General features: G+C 39.6%; 1 protein-coding gene across 4 annotated transcripts in view; it reads left to right on the top strand.

Annotated features, from left to right (window-relative positions):
- Positions 1-14,698, top strand: part of SAMD12 (sterile alpha motif domain containing 12) — a 213,500-nt gene that overhangs the window by 76,530 nt on the left and 122,272 nt on the right. For all 4 annotated transcript variants that reach the window (XR_011337202.1, XM_069854580.1, XM_069854578.1 and 1 more), the window contains exon 4: positions 7,210-7,350. Coding sequence is in view for 3 of the 4 variants with exons in the window: in XM_069854580.1 (XP_069710681.1) it covers positions 7,210-7,350 (141 nt within the window). In the remaining variant the exon portion in view is untranslated. The remainder of the gene's footprint in view (positions 1-7,209; positions 7,351-14,698) is intronic.

The following is a 14,698-nucleotide window of genomic DNA, read 5'->3' as shown; positions in this document are numbered from 1 at the left end:
TTAGAGCTGCTTGGCTGGAAAAAAAAGTGTTTACCAGGGAAAGAGTAAGGGTGCTTTTAAAATGCAGTTCCTAAAATGAATATTCAAATGCTCTGTTAATTCACTGTCTTTTAGTATTTTTACGTGACTTCACCATTCCTGCAGGTTTGTTATTTTCTTTCACTAGCATAAATCCGATATTGTTGTGACTGAGGAGCTGGACATGCTTGAGCCTGTGCAGCAGGGCATAGGAGCCCCAGAGGTTGTGGTGGCTGGGGAGAAGCAGCTGGGGGCAGGCAGTCGCGAGAGGTCCTTGGGAAGAGCCAGGGGAAAAATGAGTGCCAAAAGACATCTCCTAACCTGGTGCATATTCAGAGACAGTTGGCAAGCAGGAAATACATAGCTCAGAGGACTGTGTCAGAATCAGAAGAAGAGAAAATGACAGTGTTACTTGATGCAATATGGAGGGAGTTGCAAAGGTAGTGCTAAGGTGTGAGGAAATTATGCTAAACTAAGTAATTTGGGTTAAAAGGCTTCACAGATGTATTGCTGACCACTTAATAAGTTTGTAAGAACAGACAAATTTAGAAACAAAGTCATGTCTTGTTTGTTGCTGATTTTGTATTTGAAAATGCAGCTAGGTTAAAGATTGTGTTGAGTTACTTCTCTTTCATATCCTGTTCATACTTGCATTTCAGAAGTGTGGAGGCAGGGCAGAAAGGTGCAAGACAATTGTGACCTGAGAGGAATTTTATGGTAATAAACTGGGTTTATTGTAGATTTATTGGCAGCGGTAACAATAGTCGTCACTTCCTCTTGTCAGAACTGTAAACAGACATGATGTGAAGACAAAGGATGCAGATAATATTCAGAAAGGGCCTTTGTTTACATAGCTGCTTTTTTTTAGTCTGATCAGACATTAATTGACCAGTTTAACAGTGTTTTCTTTGAGAAACTTTACTGTAGAGCTGGCCAGATCCAGCAAATAATGAATGAGAAAGAGCCACAAAATCATCTTATTCTTCTTTGATGATATTAACAAAAAAAGACATGTCCAAAGCTAATTTGATACATGAGCAAATACCTTCCTGTGCTTTCCTGTGCTTCCACTGGAGCCATGCTAGAGTCATGGGCCTCTCCCGTTCCTGTGACTTACCGAGAATTAATTCCTGCAGCTCCACAGAGATTTGCTGCATTTGTTAACAGGATGAGAAAGCACAAGAATGTTGGCTCTAATGTTTGAGAACTTCCTCAGTTGGAGGTCTCTGATATTCATCAAGGTTAAATAGTCGTATTTTCTCATTCTGGTCTCTATCATTAGAAACTGTTATTCCCTCTGCTTTTATTTCTATACCAGTATCCCTTGTGTCTCCTGTCTGTCTAAGTTGGTCCCCAGTTGCGAGTTGTTCATCGTGTCAGAAGTACCAGGGAGCTACCAATAGCAATTTGGGGATATAATTCTCCTTCACCTAGGCTGGCAACTGCCATCATGCCAGTAAGTAGATCAATAAATTGTTCGCTGCTAGGGTGAGTCTGGTAAAAAATGAACCATTTTTCACTTTTGAAGCAAGTGCATTGTCTCGATTAGTGAGATATTAACTACCTGAAATGGGGCAAAGAGGGTGGTAATGCAAGCTGCAGCTTACCAAGAATCTGTACCAGTCTTAGGGCTAACATGATTAGTAAGATGAGCCATATCTAACTGCCAGAAAAGCTATAGATTTGCCACAAGGTATTGTTGACAAAGTGGCTAATGTGTCTGGTTGGCTAGTGATGAGACTGGCATGAGAAGGAAAGATGTGCTCTTAAATTCTCATATGGGAAGCAGAAGATCTAGGACCGCAGAAGATCTGATGGGTTATCAAAGAACAGTATCATAAAGTTATGTCGTTTGCTCTGAAAATTTGATTGATTTCTGGTTTGTGCTTCTTCTTTCACAAGGTATTTATGAACCCAGCATCCTCAATTGTATTCATATCCATTCCTTCTCTTTTCAACTTAGTTTCTTACTTTAATAGTTCTTCTCTTTGCCCAATATTAATTTCCCTCCACTACCATCATGAAGCTGTTTTCATTCTGTCAGCGACTATTCTTTTTCTTGCCTCCTCTCTTAATTTCACCATTCTTCACCATGAAGCCATAGCCTCTCTCTGCCTATTCTTGTTGAATTCTGCTTTCCTGAGTGTATGATGACAATCCTATAGTCGTGTCTCACCAGCACCTGAACAATGATGTTAATGTCTGTGTCTCTGTCATGGAAATTTCTTACTTGATAAACCCTAGGACGGTTGGTTTTAAACAATGGAGTGAAGCAAAGCCAACAGTCACCCTGTATAGCAAGAGAAAAGCTGTGGTCAGACTATATAAAATAGAAAACCCCAGTGAAGTAAAATTATGAATGTTTGTGGAACTTAAAAGGTAAATACAAAAGTCATGTGTTTGAAAGTATTCTACCCCAAAACTGGAGAGGCATATTAATATCATTTAAGTAAGAATATCTTGTTGTGTCAACAATTTAAAACGATTTTTGCAGCATTTAAGTATAAACTTGGAAAACTTTTTCATCTTGCATAATGTAGGGGCTTAGCAAATCCCATGTTCCTGATTTTCTAGGTTTATCAGCTGGATCCATCCAGAATCAAAAGGCACATGACTGCAGTTTACAAATCGTGGAAACAAAAGATAAGCTGAGTGTTGAACTGTTAACCAAATACTGCAATGCAAGAACTAGAGAACACTTGAAGCAGTTAGTAACAAGTCAATATGAAACAGACAAAAATGGGCAGTGAGCTTCTGCATTTTGCTGCCCCAGAAGGCTGCAGAGGCAGACTGTATCAGGAAGATCAAAAAGACAAATTTATGGATATCAAAACAATAAGTAGGTGCTAAATATGCCATACTCTGTAATAACCCTAGTATAACAGTTCTGGATGCTGGCATGGTACGAAGGGGATGACTTCATAACGTAGTCCTCCCAGTGGCTCTCCCAAAAGATATCTCCTGCTGCTGCTCTGAATACAGGGCTGTGAGAGCTGTTGGCCTGGCATTAGGACATTTCTAAACGTCATTATGTTCTCTGCCCTGTTCTTTCTTCCCTAGATTCTGTACCACTTGGTAAATAAACTGAATATCTTGCCTTGATATTCAGGTATACCTGTCACGTTGTACTCGGGAGATGTGATCTCACCTTTCTTGGCTATATTTCACACACATCATTTGTTCCCACTAGTACCTTATCATTTTCATCAACTTTAAATTAGTCATAGTTTTCTTCAGGGGTTTGCAAGAGACCAGCTTCTTACTATCTGCTCTCACTTCCATATACTTCTTCAGTTCTTTCTACATCTTTAATAAGTCCTTTCTTACCTAATTCGTTCACCTCTATTACAAGTGTACTTTCCAGGCTTCCCTCATGATGGCCCTCCAGATGTGTGTGAGCAGGCATTTGGTGCAGCTTCGCAGGCATTTGGTGCAGCTTCACAGGCTCTGGGAGAAGAGCAGTAGGCTATACCAGTGCAGGAGGTATGAGCATTTCTGATTAGGTACAGCAAACCGTGCCACATTCCTTGCTCTAGGGCCAATGCCAACCTCATTGGACCAATGCTTATACTCATGTTAACGTTCTGTGGCATGCAGTGTTTCTCCCTCCATTCAAATTTTCATTTAATCCCAGCTTGATGAAATGAGATCTGCAGCAGCTAAGTCATATTAGAAAAAATTAGGCCATCAATCCATTAGTAAGCTGGAAAGTTTTTTATATTCTGTGTCTGCCCTCGGGGTGTCTCAGAACATTCCACGCTGATCTGTCCTGAGTATTAGCAGGCTTGGGTTTAGGTGCTAGAAGATGCATACATATAATAAGGGAGTTGGGGGAGGGGGGTTGTTTAAGTATTTGGTTTCCAGCCTTGTGATTAGCTGGAGCCAAGGCCTGGGTGTTTGTACTGCAATCTTTATGATTCTGTTGGTCAAGGAGCTTTTGAAAAAACTCTCCTGCTCTCTTTTACGCATGTAGCTGCTGCATTGAAGAGGTAGCACCAGTTCTGTAGCATTGGGAAATTTTCCTGAGATGTAGGTGAAGTTCCCTTACTTGTGTCCTAGCAAAGATCACTGTGCGCTCTTAGAAGAAGTTATATGTGTAACATATTCATCTTTTGATTATATATTCTGTACAGCACTCTCTGAAAATTAAAAATCTATCCTGAATTTTTACTGTATAATTCAATGGGGATGCTTGCCAAAATAACCATCTTTTGTGTATTCTTATGAATGTCCTTCATCAATCTTCTCTTTCTCAAAGAAAATAGATGTTTATCTTGCAATCCTTCATGCATCTTGTTTCACAGGATCTCAGAATAACAGAATAACCGATGCTGGAAGGCACCTCTGACAATCAGCTAGTCCAAAGGTGGGGCAACCTCAGCAGGTTGCTCAGGACCTTGTTACTCAAGTTTTGAATATTTCCAGAGGTGGAGACTCCACAGCCTCTCTGGATAAGTGGTTTCAGTGTTCAATAACCCTTACAGAACACTTAGCACCAAATGGTGATTCTTTCAGATGTGTGAAGTGCAGGAAACGAGACAGTGAAGCATCCAAAATCATTAGCTGATTATGAGCATCTTGGCCTTAGGAGTTAATATGCTTTGACGACTGATCTAGGCGTTAGTGGTATCTTTTCAAAGGCACGATTTAGTACCAGAATAAAAAATTATTCCAGTTCTGACTTGGATGTTGTTTTGAGTGTTGAGGGGAAACAAGGTATGGGGAGGATTGAATTTTCTTAGTTCAGGTCACTTACTGTGTTCTTGAAATGCCACATTTGGATGTTTGCCTTCTCACCTCATCACTGCCTCAGTATGTCACATTGGATTTGGTGCAAGAAAGAGTTAATTAAAGGCAACTTGTCAAAGCTGCTGTGGATAGTATGAGTCAAAGACAATTTTTTTCCAATGGCATTGCCCTTTAAGCCAAAGCTGGAACTGGCATGCCAGGAGTTGAAAAGACACATCTGTGTTCTGTGCACACTAAACTTCCAAAGGCAGTGACTGGGGTAGGAAATCAATTTGAATATGAAATAAAGAGTTGCCCAGAGAAGAGTAATGGCCAAAAAGAGGTGGAGGGCACTGGATGAGATGCATGGCCTCTGTCTGTCCTTTCATATTACTTTTGCTGACTTCCTGCCCTAAGATGACATGAGTGTTGGCATTCTTTAAACTGATGACTTGTTTATTTTGTGTTTGCTTTCAGTTGCTAGGTTGACACTACAGACCATACTCTTGGACTGCTGTACATCCTTTGTAAATTGCTTTAAGATGTTTTTGTGTGATAAGACCATAAAAAAATTGAAGTCATTATTGCTATCTGTATCACCAGGGGAATTGGACAGTTGGCATTGATCTGTAAGAGACTAATTTCCATATTTTGTTATTGCATTAACCCATAGAATTCTTCTGGTTTATGATTTCAAAGAAAGTTTTCCTAATCAAAAGGTCATCCTCCGTAGTGTGTTGTGCTTGAGAGACAGGCATGGCACAAAATGTATGAATGCTGTCATTTTTTATCTGATCAATAACACCTTGCTTTGTTAGTAGTAATATCCCAGTATTTTACATTGCATTGTATCAAGATCCTACTCACTGCTTCAGAGAACTGCTTGTGAGTGAAATCTAGCAGTTACTGAAGGGTATACCAATAGCTGCTTGGTGTGGGGCAAATATTATGTGCCCCTTTAAATTCTTGGCATTTATCTTAAATTTTTTTAATTAAAATAATAATAAAAATTCTATATTCATTGCTGTTTTGTAAGTAAGGAGATTGAATAGGGCCTTATCTCGCTTTGTTGAGTAACACGCTATGATGAGCTAAATTGTACCATACATCCAAAAGCCACAGTATTGTAGCACAGAGACTGCTGTGTTGCAGACGGAGTAACTTGCTCATCACTATCCTGAGGAATCAAGGAAAGGATTTTTAATAATTAAAAACACTTACAGTCAGAATCGGAGCAGATCAAAAGTTGAGTCTGTTTAAAAGAGTGAGTGAAGCAACGTGCCATCACTGTAACTCCAGTGTGTGTTGCCTGTATTGGCCAAGGCACATGTGGATGGCAAATACCTATACTGGGAAACAAGGGTTGGGAGAGGGTTGCAGGGCACTCTTCCCTGTACCTAGCTAAAAACATGGCTGGAAACTAAAGAAATTTAAGTTTTGTTTTACTTCTTAAAGCAAAATTCTGCTTGACACTTTGGTTCTCTGCTTGTTCCAATTACTTCTTTAGTGTTGGCTCAGCCAGTATGCTGCCTTCCTCCTTTTTGCCTGTAGTGTGACAAGACCCAAAAGGTGGAGTCAGAGTTCCACTAGCAGAATCTGGGGAGTGTGGATTGTTTATTTTTTCTAACACCTACAAGCTGTGCGGGGCTGCAATTCACCATTACTCTAATGGAAAAGATAAATCATGAACTCAGAGTGATTGCTTGCGAAGATTGTAGGCTCCTTATCTCTGATAAATGTCTTTTTGTAGTTGAACAAACTTCTTTTTTAGGAATTATTTAGATACAACTGATCGTGCAAAGAGAAGTCTCTGGCTCTTTTTTGCTGTTTTGATGTGATGGGTTGCTGTTTGGAAGACTGGATCACAAAGTACAGATCCCTCCTGAGAAATGGTGCTGTTGCACTATAACCATGTCTGAATTGCAACAGTATCCATCCTTAGTAGATTTTAAATTTATTAAATTGGTCAAATTCACTTTCAGTTGTGGTTTCTTGACAGTAATTTATATGTTTGAAAATAGGTGAGAGTCTATTTAGACACCTGGACCAATAGAGGGGTCTTAGACACCTAGACACCAATAGAGTTGCTTCTAATTTGGGCTGCTAAGAAAATGCAAAACTGGGCTCGGTATGGTGATCTAGATTAGTGGGAATATCCTACATGTGGGAGACCTGCTGGCACTTAATAACAGTAAACACTTGTCTAAAATGGCACAAGATACCTATTTTACATGCCTAAATATCTCACAAAGCATCAAAACAATACAGAAAATCAAAGAAAAATTAAGAGCATTACATAGATCTCTGACAGTAAGGAAGTATCTAACTGATGAAACAATAACTTCTCAGAGTGTGATATTTCAGGGCTGAGAATTTCTGCTGTAGCAAATTAGCCTGTCAGAGTGAGAATATTAGATTAATGGAAATCCTTGGGTAATTTTTCTGTTTGATTTTTGCATCCAGGCCGTGCATTGCTGAGGCTCACTGACAAAAAGCTTGAACGAATGGGCATTGCCCAGGAAAGTCTGCGACAGCACATTCTGCAGCAAGTCCTTCAGCTGAAGGTGAGAGAAGAAGTCCGAAACCTCCAGCTGCTTACACAAGGTATGAAAAATAATTTTCATATGGACAGCTATTGAAATCAGGTAGGAGACGTTTGCCTGAGGGCATAAAAGGTGACTTGACATTCTCCTGCAAGAAATGACGCGTGAAAATGTCTCATAGATTCCACGTGCTTTCCAAGTCAGGAACAAAAGGTAAAATAATGCATAAATAAATAGAGATGTTCAGCTGCCTGTTTTGCATGATGAATAGGCTCCATCTACAGCTTGACGGTAGTCTTACTTAACTGTCTGCTTACTAAGATGAAAATAATTACATATAAGGGGCACAAGTAGTGAACATTGCTGTCTTTACAGACATTGCATATTTTGCATTAATTGTTTACTTTCAGTGTTATATAAAAGAGTGATCTCTGCAACCTGTTTTATGGTAAGAGCTGTCAGTGGAAAATTACCTGTTAGACACTATTTTTTGCAGATGGCTGATTCCTTTTTCATGTTGGAGTAATTTTATTGACTTGAATAGAGTTGCTTCTAATTTAGGCTGCTACGAAAATGCAAAACTGGGCTCAATATGGTGATCTTGATTAGAAGACAGGGAAGAAGGAGTAACAAAAAAGCTTGTACATATTTTCCAAATGAGGTTAAGATGGTTTTTGATGACTTGTATTATTAGCTCTCTATTAAGGCTTTTTAACAGCTGTGGTAACATGGTAAAAAAGCAATCATTGTGACAGCAGTGTAAAGGAACATCCTCTGCTATATATCTGCAATGCTTTCTCAGTGTTAACTCTTGTTTGGTAGTCCAGCGAGAGAGTATAAACCACATACATCTCTGGTGTTTTGGTTCAGTGCCCATTATATGTCACATCATATGAAAAAAATAGAGTTCTTCAGTACTTGCAGTGTATTTTTAACAAAATGTCCTTCACACATGTTCCTGATTAAGACTTTCTCACTGTGTTTGGGGAAAAGCTCTCTGATTACTCGAATAAGCCGCATTTTATCTGAAAGAGCTGATGTCTCGACTGAATTGTTCCTTCAGGCTTGGCGTCGTGTGGATTGTGATAAGGAGCTTTAAGACTCCTTGATTTTGCCATGATCTGTTAATATGAGCTCACCTCATCTTGTGTCATGTCAAAGGCAGCGCACATGCTGAAGTATCAGTGTCATCAGCATCATTCTTCCCTAGATGTTCGAACTGTTCCTTTTCCTTTCATCCATTCATCCTTTCATCCATTATTCCTATGTCCTTTCCTTCAGTGTTGGCCAGGTTCTCTCTTCCCCTGCATCTGGAGTGTTACTTGAGAGTTTGCTGGACTATGAAGTTCTGGTCACCGACCATCACTGTTTTAGACCTACTTATGGAAGTTGGGATATTATTGATATGGGACGATGACACCCACTAGCTGTAACTTTGCATCAGCTGATCACTACAATCCAGATAGATTTCTCCCTAAACCTGCATCGAACTATATGGTTCCAACCTTCTCTTTTACTCTTTCTCTCTGGTTCTGCTCTGCACGTATCAACTGGTGTATGAGTCGTGATCAGTCGGACATGATCAGTCGGACAACGGCAATTACCATTTCAAGGAATTTAGCACAGCATCCTTTGAGATGTATTTCTTGCCAGTGCTGTTCAGGATACAATTTTGGACTTCGGTAAGAGGATGAATAAGCACATGCTGGACCACGAAGGACAGGATAGTGATAGATGTACAGGTGCATAGTTGCTCTCTGCTACATAGAGAGAACATTGTTATTCAGTCTAATCATGTAAAGGCATGACATCATATGCTCTATGAAAGCCAGCACAAAGTTACAAAAAGCTGGTGTTTGCAGCTCCTGCTGACTTCCCCCACAGTCCCTCTGGCCATTGCACTGCATTTCAGCTCCACTCCAGCCTTCTTACAGAGCTGAAGTGATGGGGCAGCACAGCAGTCCATTAAACATTCCCTGGTGCAGCAGAGCTCTGTTCTTTGTATAATCGCAGAGCGGGCGGACAGTGAGTGATAGGATGACAGCAGTATTTCTATCCCTTATTGCCTCATTTATACCAAGCTGGAGCATATGTCTGTTGAAAGTGCTTGTTTGTAAGTACTGAGATTAAGATACAATTTCTCAACTACAATGCAGTCTGTAAAGCTGTATGTATCTCAGTTGTTCTCCAAATCCAGGTCTATCCTCTTGCCCAGTTTCATCAAAGTGTATCCACTTGTATTCTTATTATAGTTTATGTGTTCCTAATCCAGGTTGTTGCTGGAATAGCTTTCTGTAAGTGCTTTTTTGGTGTTTTGGAGAACATTTGGACAACGCTTTTTCTCTGAAAAGTAAGCCATCTGCATGGGTTAAAACTTAAATATCATGGACTGTTAGTCCCCCTACCTCCTCTCCCCATATCACCACCAGTTTCTACCATTTGGAAATTCCACTTGCAAAATGGAGGCTACGCTGTGCTTTGCTGTCCTCCAAAATGTCCCCCAAAAAGAGAGGGGAAATGGCCCTCTGTCTCTGACTGCACTGCTCAGGAGATAGTTAAAAGAAGCTCTTAAAACCCCTTTCTGAATTAATGTAGCACACAAGCTGGCTTGCAAGCAATAAGGTCCTAATTCAGAGTTCGTTGATGTAAGCAAAAAGACTTCCACTGACTTTAGTTTGTACCCCAGTTGAAGCTGGAGTGGACAGGGAAAGTCTTAAAAAAGCTTTATGTAATACTTATAAGATATTTTAAGTGTTTTTGTGTTCTGTTGTCTGCAGAGAAAGTTAACCTCACTTAAAAAAATCACTGGAGAACTAGCATTCTTTTCTACTGCTGTTTCTGAAAACGTCTTAAAACTGTTTCATTCTTCTTCATTCAGGACACACCATCCAGTCTGTTCTGGGGATCTTGGAGCCAGAATAGTACGTGATTGTGTAATTGAAGGCTTGTCTTGAATTCTAGGAAGACTTTTCTTTGGACCAAGAACTGCCTGATTGAGGCTATTATCAGCAGAAATACTATGCTAACCTTCATTAGGAAAGAAGGGCACAAGCTTGGCTACTGATCTGTGCTTTATTCCCAGACTTAGTGATGTTGAAGAACTAATTTGAGAAAATATCATCGAATGTCTCTTGGGCAGAGCTACACACTGTTGGAAACACCATTATTGTATTGTTAGCACTGTAAGCCTAAATTGAAAGATCATTTTTTATAAAATCTTACATAACTACACAGAGAAGTTATTTTGAATTTTTCAATGTAAGTTCTGCTTTTGACTAGCATAGAAGAGACTGTCCTCAAACTGCTACAACAGTGCCATGTGTGAGTCTGAGCAGAGTATCCGTAGACAGCAATCTGCTAATAAGGCTAATCTTAAGAAGTGTATTTAGATTAAATTATACCTGCATTTAAGATGACATTGGGCCCCCTCCTGAGCTCCTCTGTGAGTTTTATACAGGGCAAAGTGCTACTTGAATAGACTCCTAGGCCACAGAATGTGTCAAATTTTCTTCAAAAAAAATTTCTCCTGCTAGCAAAATGTGTTAGAATAGGCTTTATGCTTTACTGAAAATCATCACAGCTGTTGATATCCATTGAAATTATTTTTTCAGACCAGGACTGTGAAACCCCCTAGTAGCTGAAACACGTTACAAGAATTTTTACAGCATTATCAGCCTCCTAATAATAAAGTAAAGACAGACTTGTTCAAAATTTGAGCTGTTTGGCACCGAACTTTTCCAGGTTGTCAGAAACATGATGCTGGTTCCTGTTCACCTTACCTGCTTGTTCTTTATGATTGTTGAAGGTGGACCTTCCCTACTGTGGTGGCTCCAGGACATAGCATGAATGACTGGGAGTTACGCACTTGGCTAAAACAGGACTGGAGCAGGCAGAAAATTTGAGGGCATGGAACCTCACAAAGCGCCAAACTGGAAGGTTATTTGGAGTTAAGAGAAGGCAATTGTACATTGCCGTCCCCTTGCTGTGTAGGCTCTATGCTTTCTGTGGATCTGAACTTTTGTTGCCTACTGTCCTTCATATCCCTTGAAGAAGTGTGGCTTGAGATGAGCACATTTCTTTTTCATCCCTGTAAAGAGGTCAGGTTTGTGATAGAGGGTCATCCTATCACACCTCCAGGATGTACTGTTTTCTTTCCTGGGTACATTCTGGGCTCAAGGTTTTGGCACCCAAGGAATAGCGAGTTCCTTCTGCCAGAAATACTCTTTTTTCTTGTTTGTAGAAAACAGCAGATATTGCCTCTGTGAGCACTCCAGGTAGGCAGAGTGTTCACCTTCCCAGGCAGCTGGAGGGGGCAGTGTGTAACACTTGAGGAATCTCGGTTCAAATCCCTGTGGTGGTGTTCAGAGGCATGCAGCATTTCAGATGTTGACTGTCCTCTTACCGGGCACCCATTTCTTTTGTTTTCATTCTCTTGGCCTCATTGTTTTCTTGACCTCCCAGCTAGTCACAAAGGCCCTTTCTTCTAATAGCACAAATTACTATGCAAATGTTTCTTGCATGTGCTGCATACATGGCATCTATTCAAGGCACAGAGAAAAACCACTCAATATTTCAGAAGAGCCTCAGCAGACTTAGTTCCCAGCTGATTTCATTTGTTCTGTGCTCCTGTCATGCTCCAAGATCTCTGAGGGACCTTGTGAGTTGAACACAAAGTATAGCATGGAAATTTTGTCAGAAATTGCCCAAAAGTAGTAGTTATCCCACATCCTAGCATCAAAACTGTGTTCTAGGACTCAACACGCTAAATCGCCTGATTACAGATAAAGAAATCTTAACCTTCTTCTCAATATCAGTTTATTTTAACTATATGTCCATATCCCTTTTGCTCCTATCCATGGTATTTCCTTTTTCTCCTGTGCCACTGTAGCAATGATAGCACTTGTACTGAACACTGCTCTTCCAAGACGGTAATAAAGTGCCTTTGCTACCATCCCTTAGAGTACAAAAGAGTGATCTTTGTTGCATTTTTCCTGCTCCCATTCAAGGACAACTTCAGCACTTAGAGAGGACATAGACTCTGGAGTCAGAAGCCATGGCTATTCCTAAGAGTCTTTTCGGACTTTAGACACTGCTAAGATTTCTGAAAATCAATTTTTTCAGTTTACAAGTATGCACTGAGGGATTGTCTATAGTTTTCATTTGTTGTAGTTGAAGCAGAGTATTGTGTGTGTATCTGAGCGCAGATAAAATGTTTAAAATACATGCATCAGTGACAATAAATATCAGATTCCATCTATGACATCAGCTATTTGAATTTCATGTGGCTGGTTTCTAACCTGAAGTATATACTTTGCAGTGCAATCAATGGTCCCCAGTAGACCATTGAATTACTATGGTTCTGTTAGTTACTTTTAGCTATTGCTGTAATGCTAATACATATTCATATCAAATAACTGAGTGATTGAACTGACAGGGAAAATAAGTTCCAATACACTGGACAATACATTGTAATGCACTCCGGATGTGTTTAGCACAGAATTGTCCTTCAATATGCCTACTATATTAGTTTGGAGTATGGATAAGGAAACACATATGCGACTCTGCTATTTGTATTGATGAACTTCTACAGCAAGATTTTAGCTGTATAATGTTATGATGTGCTTGCATTTTTATGTGTTTCTATAACAGAATTGCAACTTAGTCTTCTGGGAATGTAGTAATAGCTGTTTTGTATGATTGCAAGGACATGATTGTAGGTGTCTGGTTTTCTTATTATTCTATTAACATTGACCTTTTTTCTTGCCTGCTTTTCAAGTATCTCAGAAGTCAGTCTAGTGGAAAATTTGTCTGGAAAGTTTAGTCCTTCTGAGCATACCCAAAATTGTCTTACATATTTGATTTATTTGTGTTACATACATATATGTACACACACACAGGGATGTATGTATTTCCCCACTCATGTGTAAATTGGAAAAAGAAATAACAATTTTGTTCAAGATTTAAGAAAAAAAATAAAATTTCTGTTTGTGCTGCGGCCAGTCATGAGAGACTTTCAACTAAATGGGAAAGTTTTGAGCAGTCAGAGGCTGTGATTTAACAACAGCTGTTTGTGATCAGTGCCAGTAGAAATCACTTGTTTTCACCCAGCCAAAAAGAACAGGCTGGTAAGAGAGATGCCAGGAATAGGTACAGCCTTTCACACAGAGTTTAAATAAATCATGTCTACATGTTGTAAGATGGTGCCATTTACAATCTAATGTATTTATCATTTCTAATGAGATTTTTCCAGAAATAAGACATAGAATAAAATTAGAGTTATGATACCTGTTTTATAAAAGAATTGAGGAAGTCTGAGCCCTAACTATACTACCGTCCTCTTAGAAAGTATGTAGGAATTTTCACTGCTGGTCTTCTGGGTCAAAACCCAACTGTCTTCATCAGCTAACACTGTTATGGTCAATCTAATAGCATTGGAAATAATTAGATAAGAAATGCCATTCTCGGTCGGATCCAGTATCCCCCTGTCCCAGTACTTTGCCTCTGATGGTAGCAGATGCTGGTTAGGCAGAGACCAGTACCCTGGCCCCTCTCTGTGGTCCCGTTCTCTTGGGCTCCGCAGCATCCAGAATTGCTGCATTACTTTTAGTATCCATTGAGTATCTGTCTCATTCTGTCATAGAACAAGTTGTTCACAACAAGTGTTTTAACAAACTAGAATATAATCACTGGCAGCCTCAGTAGTGCTGAAGGAGCCAAAGCCTAACTTGGCGTACCTTCATGTGTGTGCAGTAGTAGCTACACATCCTCAAGATTTCAGATACACCAGTCACACTTCAGACACATTAGATTAATTGTGCCTGTTGCTCTCTATTGATTATTGCAGAAGCTCAGGATGGCTGCCAGATGTATTTGTCTACATGGTAGATGGCTAAACTTAGGTGAGATCAATTCCCACTCCCTGTCTTAGATGTAAACTCCTGTGCTGAAAAAGTTTGTCGGAGAGCTGAATGAATTGCCCTATTCACTCTGATGAGTTTTGGTAACACCATCTTTCTGATTTTATGAAAGTGGTGTTGCTGACACCTGCATTCTGTTTGCAAAGTGTTTCACCAAACTGGCACTTTTAACAAACATGAAAGTCACTTAAAGCCTTTTTGAAAATGTAAAATAAAGTTTTGCTGTTTTGAATCCCTAAGGTGAATGTTGCCAAATAGTTCAAAAGCATTTTTCTTCCTGTCGTTACTAGCATTTATGGCCTGTGCAATAAAGATTTATAATTACTGGCAAGATTCAAGGGAGGTGCGAGAAAAACCCTCTCCTTTTTATGCCTTTGTAAAGTTGCTTTTCTAAGTTGTTTAAAAAGAACCTGTTTTATATAAAAGCTTCTCTTTTTTTAATTCACATTCTTTAAAAGCCCTTCTGTACTGTAATTTTAAAACTGAATGTCA

Source organism: Phaenicophaeus curvirostris, chromosome 3 (genome assembly GCF_032191515.1).
Source record: "Phaenicophaeus curvirostris isolate KB17595 chromosome 3, BPBGC_Pcur_1.0, whole genome shotgun sequence".
NCBI lineage: Eukaryota > Metazoa > Chordata > Aves > Cuculiformes > Cuculidae > Phaenicophaeus > Phaenicophaeus curvirostris.
Note: the sequence above shows the minus strand (reverse complement) of the source record. Positions and strands in the feature narration are given on the sequence as shown.